The sequence below is a fragment of the Schistocerca serialis genome, chromosome 9, assembly GCF_023864345.2.
Source record: "Schistocerca serialis cubense isolate TAMUIC-IGC-003099 chromosome 9, iqSchSeri2.2, whole genome shotgun sequence".
Taxonomy (NCBI): Eukaryota; Metazoa; Arthropoda; class Insecta; order Orthoptera; family Acrididae; genus Schistocerca; species Schistocerca serialis.
Window position 1 is genome coordinate 58,729,163 of NC_064646.1, and position 20,065 is coordinate 58,749,227.

Below are 20,065 nucleotides of genomic sequence, written 5' to 3' on the forward strand. Positions count from 1 at the left end.
CGACCATTTCACGAGTGTGCCGTGAATGTCAGGAATGTGGTAAAACATCAAATCTCTGACATCGTTGCGGCTGGAAAAAGATGCTGCAAGAACGGGACCAAGGACGACTGAAGAGAATCGTTCAACGTGACGGAAGTGCAACCCTATCACAAACTGATTCAGGATTTCAACGCTGGGTCATTAGTAAGTGTCAGCGTGCGAACCATTCAGTAAAACATCATCGATATGGGCTTTCGGAGGCGAAGGCCTAGTCGTGTACCATTGATGATTGCGCGACACAAAGCTTTACGCCTCGCCTGGTCCCGTCAACGCCGACATTGGACTGTTGATGACTGGAAACATGTTGCCTCGTCGGACGAGGTTCGTTTCAATTTGTGTCGAGTGGATGGACGAGTACGGGTATGGAGACAACCTTATGAATCCATTGACGCTGCACGTCAGTAGGGGACTGTTCAAGCTGGTGGAGGATCTGTAAAGGTGTGGGGTGTATGCAGTTTGAGTGATGTGGGACCTTTGATGCGTCTAGATACGATTCTGACAAGTGACACGTATTCTGTCAGGTCAGCTGCTGAATACAGAAGGATATGTTCACAATTTACAGCACTGTTTAGTGCCTGCGGCAGAGGAACAGCTATAAGCAGACGATTGCTTTCATCAGCGTGGCATCCTGTCGTAAAGCAGCATCTATGCATGATAATGTTTTGTGGGCAATATTTTTGTGAAATGAACTGGCCAGCCGAACTGCTTAGAGTCCTCAAGTGAACCCAATGGAACACCTTTATAGTTACAGTCAGGTCTTCGAAGGAAGCATTTGAGGTAAAAATTCACGACATCTATAAACAGGTGGCCCCAGTATGCCAGTATCGCTAATTTTGAGAGGTGAATATGGGGCCTGAAGGTGGCATACTGAATTGCCGAAACTGGTAGCGAAAAATAAAATAACTTCTTAATTTGCACCGCTCTTTGGTGAATTTCTTTGTTACACCTTTGGGATGAGTTAGAACGTTGACTTTTCGCTGTAGGCCTCAGCGCCCAATATCAGTAACTTCTCTGGTTTAGGCTCTTGACGAAGAATGGATCGATCTTCCTCCGGAGACACCCACTGGAAGGGTCCCCAGCGGAAGCCGTCAAAGATGAAGAGTGGACGCACCTGTATTAACGTCCCTATAAGTGTCCATGTACATTTTATCAAAGAACGTAGGTATCACAGCTACGACACCTAAAACACCTTCACATCCTGTTACAATTATTATAGGTGATATTACAGTAGAAATTTTTTCATCAGTTGACAGTATCTGAGAAACCAAAGTCTCCTTATCATTTTACAAATGCAGCAGTTTATTAACAAAAACAGAAATAACATCTTTAAAACTTTTATTCATAGCTTACAATTGACTGTCTCAGGAATCACAGACTAAAATAAGGAACTGACAAACTCAAGTCACGCCTCCTCAAGCAATGTAATCGGTAGCAGTTAGTTAATTTTGGTCCAGCATTATCACACACATGTGAGGGGCTGGTTGACCTCGCTCTCAAGTCGTTTTGCACACGATATCAGTCTTAATGACGCGTAAGATAGTAACTTGGGGAGACTGCCGTCTGATTTCTCTTCCCGCAGGTGCACGCTGCACTTGCACTGCACACCACCGTACTTGGGCCGCTGCTCAGTCCACCACTAGCTGTCGGAACGAGCCCTCCACGCCGAACAGGTCGCTGCTGGTTTTCGGCTTTCCTGGCCGTTTCGTTTCGTCGCTGCGGTACTTCCCGTCCTCCTTGAAGAATTCTCCAAGGCTCTCGAACCGCTTCCTCCACGGCGCTGCAACAGGTACAGTTCACAAAATGGGCCTATTGTTGTATTGCATATTTTACACATACAGACTTTGAGAATGCATGTGAACAAAAGCTACGTGTACACACACACACACACACACACACACACACACACACACACACACACACACACGAAAAACCAGTCCTGAGCACAAGACTGCCCATTGTCGCCCGCCATTGTCACCTATTGTTTCGAAGATGCTGCTTGCATTAACTCATTTGTTATTTCTTTACTGCCTAATTATTACATCTGCTTGTGGCAGGCAACAATTCGTGCATAACTGGCGGCCGGCCGCGATGGTCTTGCGGTTCCAGGCGCTGCAGTCCGGAACCGTGAGACTGCTACAGTCGCAGGTTCGAATCCTGCCTCGGGCATGGATGTGTGTGATGTCCTTAGGTTAGTTAGGTTTATGTAGTTCTAAGTCCTAGGGGACTGATGACCTAAGATGTTAAGTCCCATAGTGCTCAGAGCCATTTGAACCATAACTGGCGAGCAGTCTGTACTTTCGGCCGGTTTTTCGTGCGCTACTCTGTATCATTCAGAGGCCAAGTTTACCCTCGGACCCTCGACATTGTTAGTTCCAGTATTTGCCACCTATAAAGGATTTCAGAAGACAGACAAGAAGATGTGTGTGAACGAGTTCAACATGGCTCCATATTCTACTGTTACAACCGTTCTGCTTGCTCGACTAAAATCAAACTGATTTCTTATCCCCCTCTCTTTTCAAATGAGCAAAAGTTTCTTGCTGGCCGGTATTTTCACCTTATAGGTCTCTAATATTCGGAACTTACTCCATTACAGATTGTCTCTGCTATTTCATGTTAGCACCAAAGTTTTAGTTTATTATACTTCTCCGCGATTTGTCCCTTAAGTTCGTATAAAACCTTATCCTTTTCATAGGTAAATTAATAAAATTCCTGCCTCAGTGTAGTGTTTACTACTCCTGACGTATCCAGGTTGTCTGTATGTGGACTGAATTAAATTACTTTAGTTTCGATATTCTTCCCGTCAATCAACAATTTTGTTTGCAGGGCTCTCGCCTAAGTTCTCAATATAAAAAATTCAAACTTACGATTCATTTTCTCTGTGGTTTTCTAATATTCCAAAAGCAAAGGGCACGCTAACGCAAGATCTTCTTTTCCGAAATCCAGACGCGATAGGCATCTGCGCAACCGATATCTGCATTTATTATTATTATTATTATTATTATTATTATTATTATTATTACATTTACATTTTATAATTGTAATTCATCAACGCCGTTCCCCTGAGTCGACACAAACGCTTTTGTTGCCTTTTTTTCAAGTTTTTATCGTATTCCCTACTTTTTATTCATCTGAAGTCATGTTCCACGCCTGTTTGAAAATCTTAACCACCCACCGTTATTTCAGTTTCTGGTCCACCAGAAGTATTTCAATATGCAGCCCATTGCATCCTGTGTTACTCCTGTTGCTTAAGATCTTCAGCGTTGCACCAGAGTCATTAAGTGAAATTGCTGTCTATTTGATTTTACGTTTAGCTTCTGTTGTACATAGGTGTTCTTGATTTAATCTAGTATGACACCGAGATTCTTGTCAGTGAGCTAGAGTGTTAGTACCACTGCTTTATTGCTGTCTCCTCAAATCTTTTATTTCTGAACACCTTAAAACCAAATCTTTATCACAAATTCATGACTTTCCTTAGGCTTGAAAATGACAGGAAGAGATGGGAAGAACTTGTCTCTAAACTTTACATTACCTTTTTTACTCCTGCCTTTTTGATAGTTTAACAATACTTTAACTAACCAAATTGTTCTAAATCTTTCAGATTTTCGTGTCTAAAGATATTTCAATGACTTGTTAATTGTAATCAGTGCTCCCTCAAATGGACTGCAGTATTATCGCCTATAAGCTTTACATCAATTTGCTCGTCTTATGGCGATAACGGACAGTGCATACTTTAGATTATATTGTGCCATGGTCTGCCGCATTCTCTACATATGACATCCTATTCGCTGCCTGAAAGCTAACGTCTTCATTAATTACCGGTAATTCTTTGATATTCCTGTATTGCGTTTTATTTCAGAGGTTCTTACCCATTACACTTCTGCGACCACCTCTTAACTTTACGATGATTTAATTTCCACCCAATTTATGCCGTTGTCTGCTATTTGTATATTTGGCATTATTCAAGAGTCTTGAATGTATAATTACTGCATTTTCGTGACTTTCCCGCCCGTAGCACAAAGGGCTCTCATATTCCATTCTAGTTCAACAGTACTTCCATCTCTTTGGACTCATCTAGGGACCACTGCCTGGAATACCTAAAGTCTCATTCTTTCTTGATCCGCCAGTTTTATACTGATTTTATGTAATTTGAATCGGGTTATTACTATTCGGTAACTATAAGAATGGGCATACAACCCGTTTTATGTCATGAAGGTCCACGACATGTTAATCTAAATAGGATGTAGTGTGGTTCATATCTTTCAAAGACTATTTTTGGCAGATTTATCTTTTCGGACTGCTACGGAGTGGAGAAACTTCTTTACAAGCATCTTGACATCTTACAGTGCATGTTCCGACATTCCCGTCTTATTTACCACCCTTACAATGGCAATAAGCCTTTTTGGCTACCACATTTCAATCACATTTTATAAGTTCGTAAATTTACGTGTATTTTATTATTCTGATTACTCTATACCTATCTGATAAGAAGTCTTGGAGGTTCCCCCCTACATTCTTAACAGAAATTAAGTCTGCACTCCAAGTCGTGCATACTTACGTTCAGTTTTCCTCTATAGAATTCTAACTCTTAATACTACTAAGTTTCAATTCCGAGACTATTTGCTTTTTTCGTGATCTCACTTCTCCCTCTCTTCAGCTGTCATCACTTTCGGAGAGAAACGGGGAAAATGGTAAATCTGCATTTCCTGCTAATATACCTAGAAATTCAACTCTAATAATTATAGCTGCGAACTGCAGTCCTACGCAGCTCATCAATGCCGAGTCTCTTTCCAGATAATATAGTCCAAATCTATTCTCTTTAATCACTGTTTCCTCATACGCTCTTGACGACGTTAGCATTGACCCAGGCAATAAGGTGCCGTCAATGGCTTAGATTTTTATTCAGAATTGTACCAACGATTGGGATGGAACTCAATACTTACTACTGCTCCTCAGGTGAAGTGACCACTTAGGATGACTGTAGAACTTTAATACATTTTCCTCTCTGGAGGTTTGCCCTTCTCCAGCACTACATGTGTACTCTGCTCTGATTCCTTTGTTCATCAGCTTTTCTTCTAAACATATTTCGTTGCAGCATTTGGGACTCTGACGTTCAATTTTTCTACGTATTTGCTAACTTGCTTAATATCTGTGATTCTTGAGTTTCTCCCGGCGTATTTGATAATCAAAATATCCACGGGTGTACTGCCGGTCTACAGTGTCCAACGGGCACAATATTTCGGCGATCATACATGTCGCCATCATCAGGTGAACTGACGGACTGAGCTCCTGTGAACGTGCCGGCACGGAGATCCGTACACTATGGCTGCTCAGGGGGAACTGGGTTCGGTCGCGGCGGCGGCCGATTTAAATACCCTCCGCTCACTCCGCCGTCCGCGCCCCGCGCCACGGTCGCGCGATGGAACAGATTGCGGCGGCGTCTGAGATGACGTCGGTGTGATGGCTCTGTCCGCCGTGGTCGTCACAACTATACATTTGCTCGATTTACTCTTGATTAACCCAATCGCTGGTTCCCAAGCCTTGCTAAGATTATAGCCACAGTCACGGTTTATGAGGTAGTCATTGGTGCGAATTTCGATGGCCTCTCTAACAACGCTGTCCCAGTATCTCGACGTCTGTACCTGAATCCTCGTGCGTTCATACTCCATAGCGTGATTTTCCGACAAACAATGTTCAGCGACCGCCGACTTGCTCGGATACATCAGTCGAGTGTGCCTCTGGTGTTCACGGCATCGATCCTCGACGGTACGCATCGTCTGACCAATATACGACTTGCCACATTGACACGGAATCTGGTACACGCCGGCCTTCCTCAAATCGAGGTTATCTATGGCGCTCCCCACCAGTGCACGAGTTTTATTCGGAGGACAAAACACAGTTCCGCCCCGCTGTTTCTTCAAAATGCGGGCGATTTTCCCCGAGAGTGCGCCTGTATATGGGATAAACGCAGTGCCTACCTCCTCCCTCGTGATTTCATCCATCTCCACAGGTTGTGATGTAGTGGTTGGGCGGAGAGCATCATCTCAGACGCCTCCGCAATCTGTTGCACCGCGCGACCGTGGCGCGGGGCGCGGACGGCGGAGTGAGCGGAGGGTATTTAAATCGGCCGCCGCCGCGACCGAACCCAGTTCCCCCTGAGCAGCCATAGTGTACGGATCTCCGTGCCGGCACGTTCACAGGAGCTCAGTCCGTCAGTTCACCTGATGATGGCAACATGTATGATCGCCGAAATATTGTGCCCGTTGGACACTGTAGACCGGCAGTACACCCGTGGATATTTTGCTCAATATCTGTTGCTGTCTGTTCTGTCTGTTGTCTCGTTGAGAGATAGTTCAATATGAGTTTCGTTAATTATTTCCGTTCATTCTGCACAGGTGTCAAAAGAACGTTAACCTCGGCACCCACCGCATATTCTCAGAAATTCCGCTCATGTTCTTGCTGGGCTTCTCTATTCCTCAGTTAGTAACTAACCACCTTCCACACGGGGCACGTCCACATCTCACCACTGACTTCTAGTATTAGCCGCACGCAGGTGACGTCAACAAGTGTATGGGCCTGAAGATGACGTTACGACGTTGAAACTAGTTGCCAAAATAAAATCGACGCCTTATACACAGCTGGAGGAATTTCTTCATTTTTAATATAAATTTATACCAGCTGACGTCCCACTGTCCTCCATTTCAACTATGGATGTACGAAGATTTCTTACAATTATCCTATCCAAGGCCTCCAGTCTCTGAAGGCTACAGTTCATCGTGAAGCATTCATTCACGTAGACTCTGATGACTATTTTAGTTCCTTTCCAGGAGATGACCTACTAATTACTCATATGTTTCGTCGACCAATACGCACTTTGGGATTCTATGACCAAGACATGCTTTGTCTAGTCCTTTGTCCTGCGTTGTCTCACCAAGGTAAAGCAAAGCACTTGCATTTTTTGACCCTTTCAATCCTTTATCCAGTTTCAAAGAATGTGTGTCCATGTTTATCGTTCGGATTTTTATGTGTCTATCGATTGGGAAAACGCAGGGTTGCGCCGTGGTTCTGCGCTCAACTAAAGTGAAGGTCCCCCATAACTGGTAGGGTGTGTCAGTTCTAGTGTCGAAGGAAGACTCCGGTAAACATCTGCACTAGGACCATGCCTATTAAAGCACTGTGGTATTCAAAACAATCCGGGCGTTCATGGCAGTTTTACTCATCAATAAGTCTAAAATAATAACCAGTATTTGGCGGGATTCTTCAATTTTTTTATACTGCTGTTGGTATTACGCACAACGCAATAAAAACTTAAATTCTACTTTCAGAATACGACAAATTCGAGAAAATAATTTTGACATGTTATGTCGTTTGGAGTTTAGCTCCCTTGATTCTACACACTACGCTTGATGTAATTATTAATGCAATGGCGTTCTGTCGGGACGTCTGCGTACCTCTGTCGCAGCACAGGAACTCTGGCTGTGACAGTTCAGTATCTCTGTCCACAGACGACAGAAAAAAAGAAATAAACTGTCATACGGCTTTGCTGCTCATTTCCTCGCAAGAGTTCAAGGGCGCTGCTCACGTGAAAGAGCGTTACTGCGATTGTTTCCAAGTTTATAATTTGGTTTCATGCTTTTTTAGTTAATGTAAATTGATATTACTAGAGCAATAAGTAAACAACCCAATCACGTACGATGCATATATCCGGACAGGACCCTGACGTTGCAATTGTGTTTTGTACAGAAATTAAATATATCTATAACAACGCACTACTCTGTTTTTAGTGTTCTTGGTAATGTTCTCTCCTAATATTAAGCCCTTTGAACAGCTTTTCATAGTTTGAGCAGGAAAGGGTTAACATATTGACAGCCATAACGTAGTTCATGATGCCCACTTCAAGACCTGTAAAAACTCACCTGCGACTATTTCTATCGGTCCCGCATTGCCGCCGTACTCATTCGGCAGTATGTCTTTGTCGAAATACTCCAGCAATGAGTCCAAGTTGGAGTGCATTACAACCTACAGCACAAGAAGGCACGGATGAAACACAAATCTATTAACAGTAAGAGTAAAATCTGATAACGAACGACTGATCACTTACTCTCCGCCTGATCTTTTCCTTCATCAGGGGAAGAAACAGCCCTGTTAGAGCCTCGGAAAAACTGGGGGCGTTCACGAAGTGCATTGCTTTCATTCTCAGCGGGTATGCATCCTGCAACAGAGAAAAAAATAATTTACGTTAATTTGGCTCAGGTATGGAAGATGAAGTAGATAGCATGTGGGGATGGGTTGCCCTAGACGAAATTCAGCAAATCGTGAATTGCTCTGTTGCGCCAATCTCTCCATCTCCGAGTTTCTTCTACACATATTTTTTCAGTTATTAAATTTATATATTTCACCCACTGGCGCTCCTCCTAGTAACATGGAAATTATTCCTGAAGTGTTAATACAAGTCCCACCATCCTGTCCATCTTCTTGTCACTGGTTTCCGCAAATTCCTTTCCTCATCGATTCTGTGGAGAATTTCATATCAATACCTTTCATTTTCAGTATCATTTAACACTACCTAGATTGCTAAATAAAATTTGTGTTATTTCATTCATATCTGTTATTCAGAAATTGTAGTATATATTTCCGAATAAAATTCAGTCAAAAGTGGCAAACGTATTTTCGTTTCACTTTACCAGTTTCAACAAATTTGTTAGCTTTAGAGGCCTACAAAAATCGTGATACCATATATCGTTAGAGCTTGGCTATACATTTATGTATAGTATGAGAACTATACCAGAGAAACAAGTCCTGACATCTTCTTCATAGAAGCATAATGCCATTTATGTCAAAAAATGTACATATCACATGCGATTTTAGTAAACATAGATGGCAGTAACCGAATCATGTGTATGTGTATATCAAGCAGTTGTAGCATATTGCATAGCATCTCTTACAGAATGTGACAATTAGATGATTCCTTTCATATACTAGAACTATTTGTGATGGTTTTTAAAAATGTATTATTTATAACTTCCTTATATACCTAGATTATACTTTTTATATGCTTTTAAGTATGTAATGCATCTGATTGTACTACTTAATTAAACTGCATTTTTTTTGCTTTAATAGTGATCATTGACTTTTGTGGAGCACTAAACTTCTTAAATGTTTACTTACTTTTGCTTCTGAAATACTCCACATAAATTTTCCATGAGTGAACAGTTTAAGCTTTGCGTAAGTGTAGATGCAAAGAAAAGAGCTAATTGGTTTACTTGAAAGACATTATTAAGGAACTCTATAACCAGTATTGAAGGTAACTGAATAGAACTGTGATCACAGTAAGTGATTATTGACCATTCCAGTTTAAGGCCCAACTAAAGAAATACCTGCTTCTCAAGTTTATTGAAGTGTTTATACTCACGTATTTGTGTATAGAAGTGTTTCCTCATTGTGTGTTACTGGAAGTGTTCGGTTATGATCTTAGCGAAATGACAGAATATTTTCTCGGTCCCCATCCTAAATGCTGAGCCATAATTACAATTATGACAGTACATAGTATTTGTGGATTATTCCATTACTTCTTGGTAGAACAGTTCCATAGTTAAGGTTGAATAACAAGTACAGTGTCTGGGTTCTATTGAGTTTTGTTTATTTCAAACTAGTTTTCAGATGATTACATCATATCTATAAAACAACCGACTAGCATGTGGAAGGGACACTGATTCTTAGGTAATCGCACATTATAGGTAAAGATACAATCACTTGAACAGAGTGTGGTGCATCATACTTGTTCCTTAATGTTGACGTTAAATTTTGCACAATGGCCAATGTTAAGCACAATAAATAAACTATATCACAGATTAAATGATTTTTTTAACATTGTGAACTAAACTTTAGGCAGTGGACAGTATCATACATAACAATTAGAATATATAATCTTACATTATTGTAGCGTATATGGTTATGACGCTACAAGTTGTGAAGTTGTGGCATTGGGTGAGAACTGTCTAACTGAGCACTAGTAATGTATCTCGAGAAACAATCATGTTTTAAATTTTTTATGCAATGGGTCATATTGAACAAAGTACATGGTAAAAATATATAATATTAAAGTAGTACAAGTTATATTGTTGAAGTTTGTCTGGTCAGGAATAGAAAATTCCGTTGTGTTTTCTGTAACAGTATGTGTCATTGTGGCAGTTTGTGGTTATATGGCTGGTTGATAGCATCATGTGAACCTTAAGAGTGGGGATGTTCTCAGCTATAATTGATCATTTAAAACTACAAGCTAAATGTGTGTGTACCTCAAGTGCTTCTAATAGGCTTAGTTTTCCTCCTTTGTTGGTTGCATGTAGTACTACTGTGTTAATTTGGTATTTGTGTCCTTCCTTCAGCGAAGGTGGAGTTTGATTTACGTAATCTCCAGCTGTGTTTGTGTTCAATGAGCCTTGTTGTTGTAGCCCTGCCTGTCTGACCAATATCGAGTTTGTCACAGTCATTGAAAGTGTATTCCACATCTGTTATTTAATAAATCTTTTTTACCCTTACGTTTAATAGGGTAAGGGCTGTAGTGCCTCTTACATAAAATGATGTTCCATAATTGCAGGATTTGAGAGTTTTGGCTAATTTGCCTGATAGCTTTCCTAAATATGGGACAGTACACCAGTTGGTTTTGGATATGACTGTTGCTGCAGAGGGAGCATATACATATGGTAGCATTTTTTGTTTTTGTGCAAAATGTTGTCAATTAATTAATGGGGATGGCCACTGTTTGATGCAATATATTTAATGGCGTCTAATTCTGCTTGAAAATTCTGTTTTGACATTGGTATGGATGTAAGATGATATACCATGGAATAAAAGGCAGCATGTTTGTGAGATATTGGGTGTTGTGAACATGAGGGTATTACAGTGTCCATTGTTGGTTTTCTGTAAATTTAAAAGCTACGTGTATTTATAGTGTTATCTATGTTGAGATCTAGGAAGTTAATTGATTTTTCACCAATTTACATGGTGAACCGTACGTTTTTGTGCTGTGACTTTAGATGTACAAAGAATGTGCTCAGTTGTCTTTCAGTTACAGTTCACACACACACACACACACACACACACACACACACACACACACACACACACACACACACACGTGATCTACATATCTGTACCAATATTTGATATTATCACTGAGAGGCTCACTACGAAGGAACTGTTTCAAAATGATCCATGAAGATTCCTGCTAAAAGAGGACTGACAGGAGACCCCATTTCCAAACCCTCTGTCTGTATAGAGTACCCTCAAATTGAAAATAATTTTGTTGTAAACATGTCTGAATGGCCAGTTTTTTGTCTTTGTCTTGTACAGGGTTGACACCTGGCCTCTACAGTAGTACTGTCAAAATATCAAGGCATTCTTTCACTGGTATGTTTGTAAATAAACTGCCAATGTCAAAAGATACTAAAAAATGGCTCTGAGCACTATGGGACTCAACTGCTGAGGTCATTAGTCCCCTAGAACTTAGAACTAGTTAAACCTAACTAACCTAAGGACACCACAAACATCCATGCCCGAGGCAGGATTCGAACCTGCGACCGTAGCGGTCTTGCGGTTCCAGACTGCAGCGCCTTTAACCGCACGGCCACTTCGGCCGGCCTCAAAAGATACTAGTTTGGAACTATGTGGAATAAGGAAGTCTCTAGTTTTGTTAACAAGGTCTACTGAATTCACAATTCCTTACTTAGATTTAAATTTTGTCATGATTTTCATACAGAAATCAAATTATTTGGTAATTTGGTAGTTTGGTGTGGTGTAGCTTGGCACAAGAGATTGTAAAGGTTATCCTTCCTTGTGATGTTTAGGTAGTCCATACAGTTTAGGAGGTACTGGGTTCATGTAGATGAAATACTTAGCTTTACCCCCACTTTTAAGCTTGAGATAATACTATCCATCAACCACATACCCACAAACTGCCACAATACATACTGCCACAATACATATTGCTACACAAAACACAACAGAATTTTCTATTCCTTACCAGACGAACTTCAACAATACAACTTTTAATACTGTAATATCGTATATTTTAACCACATACTATGTTTAATATTATCCATTGCATAAAAAGTTATTTACAACATAAAACACGTTTATTTGTCAATGTAAGTTACTAGAGCTCAGATAGTTCTCATCCAATGCTACAACTTCACAAGTATGGCATCATAACCATACAACCTATAATAATGTAAGGTTATATATTCTATTTACTGTGTATAATACTGTACATTGCCAAAAGTTTAGTTTACTATGTTATAAAATCATTTAATCTCTGATGTAGTTTAAATTAATTTTTTATTGTGTTTAACATTGCCCATTGTGTAAAATGTAATTTCAAAATTAAGAACTGTGACTGATCACAACACACTATCCAAGTGGTTGTATCTTTCGCTATAAGGCTTGGTTATCTAAGAACCAGTGTTCCTTCCATAAGCTTGTCAGTTGTTTCCTGAAGATGACCAAATAAGCTGAAAACTAGTTCAAAATAACAATCAGTAGAACACAAACACTGTACTTGTAGTTCGACCTTAAATATGACAGTACAAATACTTACATTGTGCAGCAATCATTTTAATAGTTTTTGTCTTTGAAGGTTAACTGGATGCAACTGTTCAGATTATAAGAGAGTCAAGGACCCCATACAGTACTTAATGCAAAGAAGTAAATGCTATTACAGAAACCAGATAATAATCAGATCAGTTGACATAACCAGTTGAACATCAATTATATTGCAGTGGTTTTTTCATAATTAATGTGTAAAAACTCCTCGTGAAAATTAGTGATGCTCCACTCTCATACAGCGACACTTTGTAATGCACAATTGCTTTCTAGTGTTGAATACAGAACTATATGTTAGAGTGATTTTGTTGTCAGAACACATTAAGGATCCAGCTATGTTGCTTATGTCTAAATTCTGTTCCAAGGCCTGTTAGACTGTGCTACTTTTTTGTGTCCTAATTGCAAAACAAATTTTAGTACTAAGTATTTATAGTAGTTAACTATCTTAATTAACAGATAGCCACTTGGTTCTGCTTTTCCTGGTTAGACTGGAGAACGTTTTGATCTTTTATGTAAATTTCATTTTACTTTAAAACCTACCGCATTTTTGGTTTGAATCCTCTTAACTCCACTACTGATTCCTGCCAGGCATAGCATTTCGAGAAACGAAACGTAGTCCAGCACCTATTCTATTAGCATACAGTCACGTTCACATTAAATTTCTTTCATAGGTGTAACATTACTGAAAACTTGCTCTCATAGTGTTACAGATAAGCATTATACTTGTCTTACACCTAACGGAATTATTAGTGATCGGTAGTGTTACAACTTTATATACCTTACATATACGTACAGCGAAGGTCTAAAAGTTTGTAGTATCACTACTGTACACTACTGGCCATTAACATTGCTACACCACGAATATGACGTGCTACAGACGCGAAATTTAACCGACAGGAAGAAGATGCTGTGATATGCAAATGATTAGCATTTCAGAGCATTCACACAAGGCTGGTGCCGGTGGCGACAGCTGCAACGTGCTGACATGCGGAAAGTTTCCAACCGATTTCTCACACACCAACAGCAGTTGACCGGCGTTGCCTGGTGAAATGTTGTTGTGATGCCTCGTGTAAGGAGGAAAAATGCGTACCATCACGTTTCCGACTTTGATAAAGGTCGGTTGTAGCCTATAGCGACTGCGGTTTATCATATCACGACATTGCTGCTCGCGTTGGTCGAGATCCAATGACTGTTAGCAGAATATAGAATCGGTGGGTTCAGGAGGGGAATACGGAACGCCGTGCTGGATCCCAACGGCCTCGTATCACTAGCAGTCGAGATGACAGGCATCTTATCCGCATGGCTGTAACGTCTACGTCTCGATCCATGAATAAACAGATGGGGACGTTTGCAAGACAACAACCATTTGCACGAACAGTTCGACGTCGTTTGCAGCAGCATGGACTATCAGCTCTGAGACCATAGCTGCGGTTACCTTTGACGCAGCATCACAGACAGGAGCGCCTGCGACAGTGTACTCAACGACGAACCTGGGAGCACGAATGGCGAAACGACATTTTTTCGGATGCATCCAGTTTCTGTTTACAGTATCATGATGGTCGCATTCGTGTTTGGCGACATCGCAGTGAACGCACGTTGGAAGCGTGTATTCGTCATCGCCATACTGGCGTATCACCCGGCGTGATGGTATGGGGTGCCATTGGTTACACGTCTCTGTCACCTCTTGTTCGCATTGACGACACTTAGAACAGTGGACGTTACATTTCAGATGTGTTACGACCCGTTGCTCTACCCTTCATTCGATCCCTGCGAAACCCTATATTTCAGCAGGATAATGCACGACCGCATGTTGCAGGTCCTGTACGGGCCTTTCTGGATACAGAAAATATTCGACTGCTGCCCTGGCCAACACATTCTCCAGATCTCTCAGCAATTGAAAACGTCTGCTCAATGGTGGCCGAGCAACTGGTTCGTCACAATACGCCAGTGACTACTCTTGATGAACTGTGGTATCGTGTTGAAGCTGCATGGGCAGTTGCACCTGTACACGCCATCCAAGCTCTGTTTGGCTCAATGCCCAGGCGTATCAAGGCGTTATTACAGTCACAGGTGGTTGTTCTGGGTACTGATTTCTCAGGATCTATGCACCCAAATTGCGTGAAAATGTAACCACATGTCAGTTCTAGTATATTTGTCCATCGAATACCCTTTCAATGGCCAGTAGTGTAGTAGGGTTCTGAAGATGATTAATTTGTCGAAACCGGTGAAGGGAAATTAGGAGATATTTGCGACTTACGACTGAATTTTATTCTTAAATACAGTGTCTGTTTATTAGAACGTTTCGGCATCTGCCATCATCAGATCTCTGCAAGCAAGATGTAAAGAACTTAAAAATTGTGAAAGACGTTTGCTACACAAGCGCCGAAGATTTATTGTTATTAGGCGTAGATTTTAATACACAAGAACTTCGTTTATCCAGTCTTCATAAATTCTCATTTTCCGTTCATCCCTGTTCATTGTTTTCCTTTCTTTTTTTTTTGCGAAAATGTCCGGGGTACAGTTGTTACGGTACGATATACGTACAGCATTGTTGGTGCTGCTGGTAGCATGGAGATCGTTGGTGGTCAGTGTGGATCTGTTCCTTATATAGTCAAGAGGATGCACCGTTAGTATTCTTTTTCTCCCATGTTTTGAATTTGCTTCGAAGCAAAAGAAAGTCGTTCTTTCCCTGGACAAAAAGTTGGAAGTACGTAACAGAATAGGCAACGCAGAACTGCTGAGAAATATAGCTGCAGCTCGGTCAGGCTGCAGGAAGAACCGATAAGAAACTGAGGACATCTGCTTCAAAATGATAACTAAAGAGCGTTTGCAGAACTGGAACACGTTAAGGAAAGCGAGATATGAAACGCTCGATGAATCATTATGGTTCAGTGAGAAAAGAGCATGGCGTTCCGATATCAAGACCAATCCTGCAGGAAAAGGTGTTAAACAGCAAGCTGCCCGATGACTATTGTTACTTCACAGCCAGCCATGGGTGGTTGGGAAGATGGAAAGCTTGTCATGTTTTCCTGGGGATAAAGTGGCCGCAGAAAACTTCAAAAAAGAACTTGAATACGTTATGTCCTTCTAAAACAACCCCACACCAGATTTTTAATGCAGATGACTTTGGACTTTTTTCTCGTATGCTGCCAAGTAAGATGCTTGATTCCAAACCAGATGACTCGGCAAGTGGCTGTAGAGTTAAAATTATGGCGTGTAGCAATGCACCCAGAAGACACAAATCCCCTCTCCTTTGATAGGAAAATCAGAACACCCGCGTACCTTGAAATTTATTAACCCATTTCCGTACTTTGATGAATCTGACTCATGATAATTTTGGACCAAACAAGAATATCTTGAATCAGACTCGTGGAAACTAATGCGGGCCAAACATAAACACCACGAGTCTAGTTCATGAGAAGAGTACTTAACAGTTACAATCGTGGTTTGTTATTAACGTAAGGCCGTGAGAAATGGTCACACTTCGTTAAATCTGAGTTACAAAACAAGCGTGCAATGGTTTTGAACTCGCGTTTTTGAAGACAAATTCAATACACCCTTACATAGTGTTAAGAGTCGGGCGTTTACATGAAAGCAGTGATGAAGGATCCAGTGGTAGCGACGTGGTTGTACAAAATAGAAAGGATGCGAAACGTTCAATTATGGATGACGATAGTGATAGAGAAAATTCAATACGTAAGTTACGTCTAATTTGGATTTGGGGGAAAGCGAAAAACACAGACATTCGGAAATAGACTCGTGGCATAGAAGCATTTGTTGGAAATCATTTAAGTGAAAAAGCAGTATTATTGGAACTATTTTTTATTATATTTGAGACAAATTTTTGGGATACTTGTCACGGATACAAATCTCTTCGCACCGCAGATAACTGACAACGAATGGGAAAAACGGAAAGTGGACGACAATTGGTACCTTGTCACTTTCAAAGAAATGAAGGCCTACTATGCACTGTGCATTTTTATGGCTCACGCCAGAAAACCAAACATCCAAATGCACTGGTCTAAAATATCAAATCAGAAACGTCAATATCTTCAAAAGTAATGCCTTTGAAAAGATTTAAACAAACTTCGAGATTGTCACATTTTTGCAATATGAAACTGCCGGCATTAGTGAAAGGCTTCGAAAGATAAGACCTGTCATCAACCTCTGAAATGTGAAATCTACATAAATTTACACGTCAGTTGAAAACGTCAGTGTAGACGAATCCTTAATGAAATATAAGCGTAACGAGTATATGATATCCACGAAACACGAAAGTGTGCAGATGATCGAACACACAAAGAGATTTATTTTTTCAAAAAGAACATGAAACCCAAATGCATCAAGGAATAAAGAATGGAATGGGTGATACTGACCGTCAAGGTCAGACGTTTGCCTGTTTCCCAACCACGAGAAAAATCTCAAATAGTTACTGAAACTATTTATGTGCTGGATATAGCTCTTATCAATACGTACATTATCCATAAAATAATACACGGTCGAAGAAAGGAAAAATGAATAACAGAGGTAATTTTACAAACCGTCCAACTGTCTGACTACGAAGAGCGTGGAAGACCTCCACTAGCTGAGACACCTCTTCGCAATATTGCGCCCATTTTCCAAAACATACCGATGCGACGCCTAACAAAATACTTCCAACTAGGATGTGCAAAGTTTGTGTGAAACACCAAGTTCTAAACGAAACGACATGAGAACGGACTGAGTGTAAAGTAGCTTTAGAGGTGCCACAATGCTTTCGAAACTACCATTTCATGCAGGACGACTAATTTCTACAGTTGTAGGCATTTTCCTTTTAGAAAACCGTTCAAGGGGAGCATTTATTTTTGTAATTAAATAGTTTGTTACGTTTTATGTATTGCTTGACACATACAAAATATTTCATATATATATATATATATATATATATATATATATATATATATATAAATAATCCTGTGGACGTTAACACTAATTTAATTCCTTTTTATATATATCAGGAGTTACGTAAGTGTTAACGTCCACAGGAACAGTATCTCATGAAACAAGTAAGTGTAAAGCTACGCACCAAGTATCCGCATGTCGGCTTTTGTGTTCATTGTCTCCGCAACGCGCTGGCCCGTTTAGCATGTTTCGTCTGCAACCACTTTGACACGGATTTTTTAGAACTAAATGGCACAACAAGGGATTAATCGGTCTTCTTTGCCAGTTGTCTACAGATCACAAAGAAGTACGTGGGTTGACAGTGACATTTTAATAAAATGGTTTCATGATCATTTTGTGCCAAGTTTGGAAAGATATTTGGATCATCATCTGTCTAAGGCCGTACTGTTTATGGACACTGTACCGTCAAATTCTAGCGGATAGCTGCTCGTCAGTTGTGACATCAAAGTGAAGTTCTCTCCTCCTAACGTAACGGTTCTTCTACAACCGATGGATCAAGGTTTAACCGACAAAATCAAGTACGTATACAGATGACAGAAACTGGTAAGTTAAGTGATTACTGAAATCCGTAAATTGAAAAGATATGATTTTTGTGGTTGCATCTTGTTGAGACCAAGGTACTGGACCATCAACCTTACAGTCATGGAAAACAGTATGACCTGCTATGTATGATTCCACCACTGGAGGTTTGTGTAGTTGTCAATACCCCTGAATTCCTTTAAATGTTCACGAACTTCCCTGGTAGTTCTGATGTGGACGATAGTGGCAGTTCACAGAATGTCAGAGAAGCTGGTTAAGGAAGGATGACCGATGTATGAATTTGTATAGTTCCCCTGAAGATGACACGCAGGTGCCCAGTCGAAATATCGTGCGATGAACTAAACGACGACCGGCTCCAAGTCCGAAATTTATTTGAACATTCAGTCGACCGGGAAAATTTTAAAATTCACGGAGCTTAGCTTAACTAAGGCCTTTCATTCATTGTAGGATGTGTGTCTTTTGTCAATGTTGTGATTTATCCGTAGTATCAAAAATTTAACGCTATCTGTTTCTTATATTTCATTGCTGAAGAAGATTTTTAACAGCTTGTGTAGTTCTAAGAAAAGAATTTTATGTACGGGGTCGGATCAAAATTCAATTACAATCCACGTCGCTTGAATCGTGTATTTTCAATATTTTCTTAAATGTAAGCGTAGACTTCCGCGGCCGTTGTCTTCTTCGATAAAATTCTTCAGGGTATCAGACCGCATCGTCATAATTTAAAATGCGCCAACGTTTCGGCCAGCGTTGCAGCTAGCCTTCATCAGGGCCTTACGTAAGGCCCTGATGAAGGGTAGCTGCAACGCTGGCCGAAACGTTGGCGCATTTTAAATTATGACGATGCGGTCTGATACCCTGAAGAATTTTATTGAAGAATATTTTCTTAGATGCCTTTTCCTTTAGATGATTGACACCGGTATTTATTCCTGTGCTTTGTAGCACCTGAATAAATAGCGAAATTTGCGTCTTTTAACAACGCAAGCGAAGGTCATGTATGTACCTCACAGAAAACCGACAACAGAATCGTTTAGTCTCATGTGTCTGCCATTCCATAATGATTTAACTTTCCTATCACGATGATGCATACAAAAAGAGAATTTTTTATATGCTACGTTGAATATAATAATCTGAAGAGGTACTGAAAATACTAACAATAATGAGCAAGTTGTCACCGAAGTTAAATGAATTGACATTTCAGTCTGTCTCGGAAAATACCACTATTGAAAGGACCTTTACATAAATAACGTAATGTTTTGCCAAATTCAGATAATATATTCCAAGGTTCAACAGATTTTTCTCGGAATCACTTGAATATCTATTTTTAAAAGTGTTGATAACGTTTAAAACTTTCTTTGGAACGTAGGCTGTAATTCAGTCTTATGAAACTTATTTATTTTCGCTTTTCTGAGAACCTGGAGGCTATCTACGAAGGAAGTGTTGTAATCTCAATTATCTGCTACTGACATAAGAAGGGTGTTACTCGTAAAATTGTGAGCACTTCATGGGGCTCCCTTAGAAGTTTTCTTCAATTAACGTTACACACATTTCATTTACCTTATTAGTTTAACTCGTTTTTTACTGTAATTAAAACAGCTATGTTATTGTAGGAGTATATTTTTTCTCTAAGGTAGATTTTGATGATCTGATGACTCCGCTAGAACGTTTCAGTGTTAACAGTAATGCCATTTAACAGTTACTTGTACACCTTCACGCAAAGTAAGGATATATTTTAAACTTCCATAATATTCTGAATCCGTTTAGGCCAATTTTTAGATGCTTTAGGCCTAACTGCACAGATTAATTTTTTCAATAACAGTTCTAAACAATCTATGCCTTTGTTGAAGTGCAAATTCCAGTTTACATTGACTCATAGTAGTATAACTTCTCCGTCTGCCCTTTTCGGCTCGAACTTTTTTTTAATGTTTGACTTTTTTAATATTAGAGAAAT

The 20,065-nt window shown here is 40.1% G+C and overlaps 1 protein-coding gene across 1 annotated transcript in view; it reads right to left on the minus strand.

Annotated features, from left to right (window-relative positions):
• Positions 1–1,314: 1,314 nt before the first annotated feature.
• LOC126419187 (alpha-tocopherol transfer protein-like) overlaps positions 1,315–20,065 on the minus strand; it is a 183,627-nt gene continuing 164,876 nt past the window's right edge. Inside the window, exons 5-7 of the mRNA XM_050086321.1 lie at positions 8,138–8,248; positions 7,953–8,055; positions 1,315–1,816 (exon numbers count right to left, since the gene is read on the minus strand). Of these exons, the coding sequence (XP_049942278.1) occupies positions 1,665–1,816; positions 7,953–8,055; positions 8,138–8,248 (366 nt within the window). The 3' untranslated portion in view covers positions 1,315–1,664. The remainder of the gene's footprint in view (positions 1,817–7,952; positions 8,056–8,137; positions 8,249–20,065) is intronic.